Source organism: Trachurus trachurus, assembly GCF_905171665.1.
Source record: "Trachurus trachurus genome assembly, chromosome: 6".
In the NCBI taxonomy this organism is placed as follows: domain Eukaryota; kingdom Metazoa; phylum Chordata; class Actinopteri; order Carangiformes; family Carangidae; genus Trachurus; species Trachurus trachurus.
In genome coordinates this window covers 34454504-34465481 of record NC_139897.1, presented here as the reverse complement: position 1 = coordinate 34465481, position 10978 = coordinate 34454504, and the positions used below count along the sequence as shown (strand labels likewise).

Here is a 10978-nt window from a genome sequence, read left to right as displayed (position 1 = left end):
TATTGCGGTATTAAACGCCACAATTAATAGATCGTAAAGTTTTCTAAATACCGTCACTTTCCAAAAAAAAAGATTATGTCTGAACTGTATCGCCAAAGTGAAGGTAAATGCACAGACACTGGTCCATTTATCTAACGTAACATTGAATTGGTAGGAATTTAAATGTTAGTGTCATTTGTAATTAAAAAAAAGAAGATTAAAATTAACTTAAATATTTGGTATCGATGACAATTAATGATTTCAAACACTTCTCCTGGGGGATTAATAATTGGTCATATTTTAATAGATACTTAAAGCAGAAGTAAGTGATATTTTTGTGTTAATATAAGTCTTAAATAGTTGTATCTTCCGACAGCAATCACTTACATAGAGTGTTTGGTCTGAAACACGGGTCTGTCAGTCCCTCTGCTCTGCTCTGAGCCGAGGAGAAAACATTTATCGTATCCTACAACCTTTATCCAATGAGGAGAGAGAACGGCATGCAGGGCTGTGTGTGCAGCCAAGGGACGCCGTGAATGTGGCGACGTAGCGACGAGGACTGTTATGGTGCGTTCAAGGAAACTCGTAACTCGTGTTTTTCCGACCTGTGAAGTGGTACCAGTTCGATCTGGTACGAGTTCACGGGTCAGAAGTTACGAGTGGCCGTTATAGTGACTTTCACAGGTAAAACAGGTCGGAAAAACACGAGTGGGTTGCCTGGAACGCTACAAAGTCGTAAGTTGTGACTTGAAGCTGTAATTTACGATTTCAAAAGCCTGCCTGGAACGCAGCATTAGCGAAAACGACCGGATCGCTTACTTCTGCTTTAACATATTTTGTGTAAATAATTAGTAATTTATATTTTATCTATATATTTGATTTTACACATAATTAATAGTATTGTGAAATTAATTAATGCATAATAATCATGATAATCGTAATATCCTGATTATTTCTCTGACAATAATCGTACCAAGAAAATCTATAATGGTGACATCACAGGTGTTTGATCCTCAGTGTTGTTTTCATGTCTGTGTGAGCAGCTCAGGTGGCTCCTCTTCTTATCGGCTCCTGTTCCTTATCATGTTTTATTTTTAGGAGCCTGGAGTTTCTCCACGCAGCAGCAGCAACAGGTGGAACAGGAACAAACTGATGAAACAGGTCGGAGCTGCTCTTATTTTTTTGTTTAAATAGAAAAAATCTATTTAAAAAAGAAAATTTTGATGTTAACCCATATTATGTTCTACAAGTGTGGTATAATCATGATTGTGATATGTGGTACTTGTGATATGTGGTACGTTAATCCCTTTGAAGACAGACAGCAGAGAGTTTCACACAGTGCTGTTCAGTTGTACGTGTATGACTCCATTCATGAATGTTTATTAAAACTCAAGAAAGACAGCCGACGTGTGAAGCTTTTCTTTCTTTTTTTTTGTGATCAAATTTTTATTATTGAGATTTGGTGGACAACAATCATCATTCAGCACATAATAAAGTAATTGCCTTGTAAACAAGTGCATACCCATGTACACACACACAGATACACACAAATATGCCGAGTAAAAATGATAATAAAATGAAAACATAAAAATAAAATGAAGATATAACTGAAAATAAATAAATAAGAAGAATAGAAATACAAAAGGCAAGTAAGTAAAATACATAAAATGTCACAAATGCAAAAGGTGCCATTGAAGCATAACTTAGTTAGATCTATCAAATGGTTATATGCCATCCACAGTTTGCAGTCGAGAGTAAAAACCCAAACAGGGAACATTGAAGCTTTTCTTTTTAATTCTTCATTGAACAAAGAGAACTAATTTTTACCACCACAACATAAAAACGCTGCTGGATCCTCTTGGCTTTTACCAATACGTCTTCTTCCTGGTGGCTCCCTTGTGGCTCAGCAGGAGGTTGCACCCCCACAGTTTGGGAATAACTTGTCCAGATTTTCAAAATAAAAGTCTCTAAAGCTGAACTCTCCAGGTGTGGTGTCTCCTCCTCTGTGTCTCTAACCCTCCTCTCCTCCATGTGCCTCCATTTGTTTCCAACAACGAAGCCGGTGAGAAATCAATCCATGGAGCGTTGGATAAGGTTATTTATCATCTACCATGTTACCATGGTGATATCTGTGTAGTCTTATCTGTCATCAACAAGAGAAAGGAAGTAAGGAAGGATGAAGGGAAAGAAGGAAGGAAGGAAGGAAGGAAGAGAAAAATGAAGGAAAGATAGATGGAGGGAGGGAACAGATTGGGTCAATTGGGTCAAAAAGGAAGAAGGAAGTGAAGGAAGGAAGGGAAAGATGGGAGGAAAGAAGGAAGGGGAAAAGGAAGGAAAGATAGAAGGAGGGAGGGAACAGATTGGGTTAATTGGGTCAAAAAGGAAGGAAGGAAGGGAGTGAAGAGATTCGTTCAAGGAAGGAAGAATGAAGGAAGGGAAGGGAAGGGAAAAGGATTGTGGAAAGAAAGAAAGATGGAGGGAGGGAACAGATTTGTTCAAGGAAGGAAGGAAGAAGGGAGGAAAGAAGGATGGGAAAAGGGAAGGAAAGAAAGATGGAGGGAGGGAACAGATCAGGTCAATTGGATCAAAAGAGGAAGGAAGGAACAAAGGAACGAAGGAGATGGAGGGAGGGGACAGATTGGGTCAATTTGACCCAGAAGGACGACAGGAGGGTTAAGTTTAGCTCTTAACAATGAAGAGGGAAAATGAAGTGAAGGAGATTCTTTGCTGCTGCTGTTCGTCTCTTCCTCCTCTTCCTTAGAATAGCTGAAGACACTGGGATTTAGCGGTAGGAAAAAGGCACCAGACTGGAAAAAACACTTCCTGTTCAGTTGCTTAGCAGTTATAGCTTTCGCCAAGTATTTTGCATGCGCTTTGCTCTGTGCCCGACCCCTCGGTGGTTGGGAACCCGATGAGAAAGCAGCTTAACTGTGGATTTAAGACTCTGGAATCGAACACCAAAACCTTTCTGAACATTAATCAGATTTTACAGCTTCAGAATAAAAGAGAAACAAAAAGAGAGACTTGAAGCTCCAGGACGTGTGACGTTCACTTCACTGGTTCTGTTTGATGATGTGAAGCTTTGATTCGCTTCGTAATGAGATTAGTTTTTAATAGTATTTAGCTTCAGGTGGAGAAAAACACGGAGCTGCGTTCAAGATTAACAACATTCAACATTCACGTAAACAGTTTCTGTCCTCAGCTGGAAAATCTGGTTTTAAAGACCAGTATTTTCTTCTGCTTCTTCTGTTTTATTTTGGAGTTTCAATCAATGTGAAGATCTAAAAACCATCTAGTTTTAACCTTGGTTTTAGCTTTGCATGTGACCAATAAACTTATCTAACTTATCCTTTTTTCAAGTAATCCAATAAAAATAGAGCAGATTTCAGAATAAAACACTCAGAGAAACCAAATCCTGCAAGTTGTTGGATGGTGTTGTCCAGGTGGTGAGGGGGCGGGGCTATGTTGTGACATCACAAAGTGACAGTAAGTCCTGACGGCTGGTTTTAAGGCTCAGTTTCTGAATACAGGCTGTGTGCATTTCTCTGTGGACTGAGGCTTTGATACTTTCACAGTATTTATATAGAACCTAGAGCTGCTTTATAATCACACTACACATGGACATCTACCTTTATACTGTATGGAGCCTTAACACAAACATCTACCTTTATACTGTACGGAGCTTTAATACAAACATCTACCTTTATACTGTATGGAGCTTTATACAAACATCTACCTTTATACTGTATGGAGCTTTATACAAACATCTACCTTTATACTGTATGGAGCTTTAACACAAACATCTACCTTTATACTGTATGGAGCTTTAACACAAACATCTACCTTTATACTGTATGGAGCTTTAACACAAACATCTACCTTTATACTGTATGGAGCTTTAATACAAACATCTACCTTTATACTGTATGGATCTTTGGAGCTCTGATACTCTCTCAGGGTTTGCAGGTTAAGGATCAGACTTCCTGTTGAGTGGCAGAGAGGGGGCAGCTGGGTAAATAATTAACCCCTGTTCCAGGTTTGTGTGAAGTTTGACATTAATATGTAACTGAGCCGTTGGTACGACGTGTTCTGGTCTCCACTGCAGCTGCTGAACTGACCTGATGATAATTAGTCTGAATGATCGCTATTGGATTGATTACTGCTCAATCAGACACCGCCCTGGTCACCAGAGGATGAAGCATCAATGACGGACGTGAGGAGGAAAGTTCAGACAGCACTTCAAAACATTAATGAGTCCGTTAAATCCAGCTCTGATACAGAGTGATGCTATTTAATGAGCTTCAGTCAAATTCTTCTAGAGCCACATCAACACTGCTGTCGTTTTATTATCACAACATCCAGTGTCCTGCAAAAGTTTGTCCCTGCTGCTTTGTTTCCCTTTTTCACTCTGAAACTGTAGAAAACTAAAATAATACACTGGTATTGATTAAAATGATGACTGACACTGAAAATAATGAAAAAAAGTAGATAGTAAACTATAAATATGCAATATTTCTACATTTTCCTCAAACTTTTTTAAAAACATTTCTACTGTTAGCTACATGTTCCAGTTTTACCTTCAGATAATATGTTGTTTCTTATTCTTCCCTTTAACTGATTTTAACTACTTCTATATTATTTGTCTTTTACTCTTCAGATATTGTTTCATCTCTTCGAGAGGGTTAGGGTTAGTTTCTTCACTTATAGCAGAAGTAAGCAGAATGTTTATGTTAATATAAGTCTTAAATAGTTATATCTTCCGACAGCAATCACTTCTATAGAGTGTTTGGTCTGAAACACGGGTCTCTCAGTCACTCTGCTCTGCTCTGAGCCGAGGAGAAAACTTTTCTCGTATCCTACAATTTTTATCCAATGAGGAGATAGAACGGCATGCAGGGCTGTGTGTGCAGCCAAGGGATGCGTGTGAATGTGGTGACGTAGGGACGAGGACTGTTATGGTGCGTTCAAGGCAACTCGTATTTTTCCGACCTGTGAAGTCGTACCAGTTCGATCTGGTACATAGACTGTAAAAAAAGACGTACTGGTACGAGTTCACGGGTCGGAAGTTACGAGTGGCCGTTATAGTGACCTTCAAAAACAGGTCGGAAAAACACGAGTGTGTTGCCTGGAACGCTACAAAGTCGTAAGTTGTGACTTGAAGCTGTAATTTACGGTTTCAAAAGCCTGCCTGGAACGCAGCATTAGCCAAAACCACCGGATCGCTTACTTCTGCTTTAATTCAGCATTGTTTTTTGTTTTTTTTGTTGTTTTTTTGCACGAACGTATCATTTAAAACAGCATGAACAATCATCATGACTGGGATGTGCAAAGGGGAGGTATGAAACCCAAAAGGGCTTCTATGAAAACCTCACCCACATATTCAAAAACCAAATTTGTTACAAGTTAAAAACAAGAACATAGGGAATAATTAAACAATAACGAAAAATAAGTAGAAAAGTAAGTGATTAAACAGTAAATATAAGGAAGTAAGGGCAAATACATACATATATGAATGAATAATACAATGAATGAGATGATGAGAAAAAGAAGAAGAAAAGAAAAACATGACAATAAATGTCTTATCATGTTTGATGGTACATTGTTTTAACTATTTATTCAGCTCATTCAGCTTTCAGCATTCAGCATTCGCCCGTATTTCCTTCAGGATCTAAACTTTATCAACATGGATTTTTGTGCTTCACATGAAGGAACAGTAAAACACAACAACATTTCTTAAAGTTTTCCAATGAAAGGAACTTTTCAGAAGAGTTTTAAAGATGTGGATCTGGTCAGAAATCAAAGAGAAGGAACAAACTTCAACACTTGTGTTTACATCCTCCGCCCTCAGCCTCAGGATCAAAGGCCGGGGGGGGTCGAGGTGTTTTCATCATCACCTCATCGTTGTGTCACCATGTTTGTGTGTGTGTGTGTGTGTGTGTGTGTGTGTGTGTGTGTCGCCTCCACCGGCTCCGAGGATCTGAGGACGATGAAGAGCCGGATCAGACACTTTGAAGTCCACGACGTTCGGATCAGAGTCGTCTTCGCTTTGATTCGCTCTGCGACGCCGAGAGACGAGTTTGTGAAGGTCAACGAGACGTTAACGAGCCGTCGCAGACTGAAGTGATGTAACAGATGGAGAGACGACACGAGGTGACACAGGGAACGAAAAGACCTTCAAAATAAAAGTCTGTCCTATCAGATAAAACTCACACTGAGTATTTTAAAGTATTTCAAAGTATTGATCACATGTCAGCAAAAAACAGTAAAGTAAAGTAAAGTAAAGTATGCCTTTATTCATCCCATGACGGGGAAATTCGCAAGTTACAGCAGCAGTACAAAAAGGTTTAAAGCCTCTGGAAATATGACTTTAAATAGTGATAATGCTGTTTTGACTCCAAGGATATATAGAACCTTAAGTCATGAACTCTTCAAAGTAAAAACGTTTTTTAAAAAGTTTAATTTAATTTAGTTTAGTTTGATTAAGTTTAGTTTCTCCTGGACCGCGGCACTGTGAGCGACAGGAAGTGAAGCGAACACGACTCTAATTTTCATCCCTCAGTTCTTTGAGGACAGTTTGTCCGTTTGAGAGACAGTTCCTGCAAATTAAATCTGTGAAGCAGAGAATTAGATGGGAACATCGGCTTCCAGCATTTGCATGTCACTCACTCCTTCAAAATAAAGTTCACACTTTACCGATCAGTTTGACTTTGACTGAACTCGTACGGCTGAGATCTTTGTTAAAGTCCAACAAAATAAGAGAGAGAGTGTTGGCATTTTCAAAATAAAAGACGCTGTGTTGAACTGTTTGTGTCGGGGAACAGAAACCAGAACAGTTTTTCCACATGAGAGAAGTGACGAGGTGAAATGACACGATGGAGTCGACATTCACTCTGATTCCTCTGAGCTTCATCTTCGTGTCTCCAGGTTTTAGTTTTAATCCTGTCAAATTTTCAGTCTGACATTTTTACACTCTGAGGTTCTGTCACTTTGATGTGACACGAATCAAACGACCTCTTCTCTCTTCACTGCATCAAAGGAGCAAAGTTCTTCAAACTCTGCTGCAACGTTAAATGAGTCACAGTGACACACACACACACACACCTACAAGCACAAACTGTTATAAGTGTGAAAGTTACTTTTTTTAAGGTAAAACTGAAGATACAGTCATAACTAATGCTGTTGTGCAGGTGAGAGCAGCTTGTACACACAAAGCTTGAGACATATTTACATTTTAGAAAACATTTTTCCATATCTAGTGTCCATCGTAGTCATCATGAACTCGACTGGCGACAGCAACAACTTGAACTGGCCGTCCCCGTTATCACTTCTGAGTCTTATTAATATCTTTTCTGCAATGTAAATGTGTTTCAGGACTTGTAAATGTCGTATGGTGATGTAATTTTGTTTTTACGATATGTGAAAATGTTTTCCAAAATGTAAATTTGTCTCAACCTTGTAAACGTGTTCCACAGTACTTTGGTCCTTGTCCATATTTTAAACGGACAATGAGGAGTTTGTATTTGGTTATTAAAGAGTTTCATATTAATGTGGATGAATTTATGTTACCACTTGTTAATGGGTCCATTTCCGATAAATACTGTATATCATTTTGTCTTTATAGTTATTTTGATATTATTATTTAGTGGTCGACTCGCCCAGCATTTCCTAGTTTCGGTTTCCTGGACGCTGCCCGGCCGGTATCTGATCTTCTCCTAAACTTTGACTTTCAGTCTTGATCAATGAAAACATTCTTGGCAAATGTTTTTGCTTTTGTCCGTCTTGCGCCGGTCCAAGAATTTCACCGTGCGCACGGAGTCTAAAGGGAAATGTAGTATGAAAACACTTTGCTTTCCAAAACTCCTTGTTGTCCCTTTAAAAAAGGAAATGAAACATGTTAATGACACGTCATTGAGCTGTGAAGTAGATTTAGTGACTTTTGACTAAACATGTTTCTGTCAGAGGTTATTTATGGTTTTACTTTGACAGACTGAACACAGTTGTTTTCTGGATCTTCTACTGAAGTTTTCCTGAGAGATCATGACTGGAGATTGATAGGGAGAAGTTCTGGGGTTATGCCGAAAAAGGATGAGTACCAGAGTCCTGGAAGTCTTGAAGGGATATTCCGTCGTAAGTTTAACCCATGGTCCAACATTGAGTTAGACCCCCCCTCGAGAGATGAAGTCTGCTAACCGCTAGCTTCTCTAGTTGTAACTTTAGCAATGACCGCAACATAACAAACAGCGCAGTCCATTGATCCACTATCAGCCGATCAAAAAGCCACTTATAGCCAAAAATAATGCTCAGAACAGCACCAAACGTCATCAAAAGTACAAACATCGTCCCATCATACGCCCATAATACGAGGCATCAAACATCTGTTAGCTTTGCCTGGTTTCTATTGAAATGAGACGAGAACAACTCACCCACTCTCCTCCAGTTATACACAATGCAGCAACTTTCCGCGTCCAGCACAGAGTCCAGGCACTGACAACACACGTCCGAGTCCAGTTCAGTTCAGTTCAGACAACTTTAGTCTGACTGGCAGCACAAACATCTGGTTTCAGCACAAACATCTGGTTTCAGCGGCCACCGACAGGCAGTGACCACCAGACTGACCACTTGATTCACCAAGGTCTAGCACATAGACTCCACCGGCTCTGTCCCTCTTTCACTTTTATCTTCCATTTCCTTCAGCTTGTCTTTAGTAAACTCATTTACAAACGTTATAAACTGATTTCCTGTTTGCTTCTCCTCACCTGTTTTATTTACTTCTATTTACTGACGTCACATGACTGAGCTCAGGCTTCATTAAAGACTTTGATTTTGAACTTTGACTTGGTTTCCTGTCTGATCCCTGAGTTTGAGTCAATCAGCAGCTGCTTTATGACAGTTACACAGGCTCCATGTGTAGAGACGATATTCTGACTCGCCGCTCCTCTTTTTACTGTCACTTTATTGTGCTACTTTGACCGGAGTAACACATTATATTGTTTTCATATGAGTCAATAAATGAACCTTGAACCTCATAACTGGAGACAGGTGACGTGTCAGAGCTGGTGTGGCTCAGAGAACAACTTGGTAATCCAGAGTGAAACTTATTGATTTCGATGACGGTCGTAGAGGAGAAATGGCGCAGCAAACAATTCAGCTGGATCGAGACAAACTGAGCTGTTCCATCTGTCTGGATCTTCTAAAGGAGCCGGTGACTATTCCCTGTGGACACAGCTACTGTATGAGCTGTATTAAAAACTACTGGGGTGAAGATGATCAGAAGAACACATGCAGCTGCCCTCAGTGCAGACAGAGCTTCACACCGAGGCCAGCCCTGGTGAAAAACACCCTGGTAGCAGAGTTAGTGGAGGAACTGAAGAAGGTCGGACTGAAAGCTGCTTCAGCTGATCACTCCTACGCTGGACCTGGAGACGTGGCCTGTGACTTCTGCACTGGGAGGAAGCTGAAAGCCGTCAAGTCCTGTCTGGTGTGTACGGCCTCTTACTGTGAGCAGCACCTTCAGCCTCACTACGACGTAGCTCCACTGAAGAAACACACGCTGGTCGAAGCCTCTTCTAAACTTCTGGAGAACATCTGCCCTCGCCATAATGAGGTGATGAAGATTTTCTGTCGCACAGATCAGCAGTGTATCTGTTATCTCTGCTCCATGGATGAACACAAAGGCCACAACACAGTCTCAGTTGTAGCAGAAAGGGCTGAGAAACAGAAGGAGCTCGGGCTGAGTCGTCAAAAGATCCAACAGAGAATCCAGGGCAGAGAGAAAGATGTGAAGGTGCTTCAACAGGAGGCAGAGGCCATCAACCTCTCTGCTGATGAAGCTGTTAGTAACAGTGAGAAGACCTTCACCCACTTGATCCGACTCATTGAGAAGAGAAGGTCTGAGGTGAAGCAGCAGATCAGATCTCAACAGGAAACTGAAGTGAGTCGAGTCAAAGAGCTGGAGGAGAAGCTGCAGCAGGAGATCACTGAGCTGAGGAGGAAAGACTCTGGTCTGGAGCAGCTGTCGATCACAGAGGACCACCTCCATTTTCTAAACAACTACCCCTCTCTGCCACCTCTGGGTGACGCAACAGATTTACTCAGCATCCCTCAACAATCTCAGACATATTTTAAGGAAGTGACAGCAGCAGTGTCAGAGGCCGGAGATAAACTGCAGGCGGTTCTCAATGAGGAGTGTGTTTTCATATTGGAAGTTTTACCGCTGCAGAGAGAACCTCAGACCAGAGCTGAGTTCTTGAGATATTCAAAACAAATCATTTTGGATTCAAACACAGCAAACACATGTTTGTTATTGAGTGACAGGAACAGAAAAGTAACTGTGATGAGTGAGTACCAGTCTTATCCAAGTCATCCAGACAGATTCGCTGGATGGTTCCAGGTTCTGAGCACAGAGGGTCTGACAGGACGTTGTTACTGGGAGGTGAAGTGGAGTGGTGACGTTTCTATAGCAGTTTCCTACAAGAACATCCAGAGAACAGGGTCTGAATGTGGATTTGGATACAATGACAAATCCTGGACATTATACTGCTCCAGTGTTAGTTATACATTCAGACATAACAGAATTGTTACCTCCATCTCAGGCCCCCTGTCATCCAGAATAGGAGTGTACCTGGATCCCAGGGCAGGTACTCTGTCTTTCTACAGCGTCACTGAAACCATGACTCTCCTCCACAGAGTCCAGACCACCTTCACTCAGCCTCTACATGCTGGACTCGGGGTTTCAGGTTCAGCTGAGTTGTGTGAGCTCAAGTAAACAGGAGTGTTTAGTGTGATTCATCCATGATGCTGCAGTCGACTGTGTGTGTAGGTTTGTCTGCACTGATACAGACAAACCTACCTCGTTTTGTTTGTTTCAACAACACAATGAACTTGTGAAAAAGATTTTTGTTTTCTTTCTTTGTTTTAATTTTCTACATTTGGATTAAATTATTTTGTTTGATGAAACTAAATCATTTAACATGTGGATTATATTATGGATGTGGAAAAT

At 40.6% G+C, this 10978-nt stretch overlaps 1 protein-coding gene across 1 annotated transcript; it reads left to right on the top strand.

Annotated features, from left to right (window-relative positions):
• Nucleotides 1-9106: 9106 nt before the first annotated feature.
• Nucleotides 9107-10744, top strand: LOC310987255 (tripartite motif-containing protein 16-like; the record flags this gene model as incomplete). The annotated part of the gene is made up of 1 exon (XM_083973444.1): nucleotides 9107-10744. One exon carries the CDS (start codon nucleotides 9107-9109, stop codon nucleotides 10742-10744), a length of 1638 nt encoding a protein of 545 aa, XP_083829570.1.
• Between the last annotated feature and the right edge of the window lie 234 nt (nucleotides 10745-10978).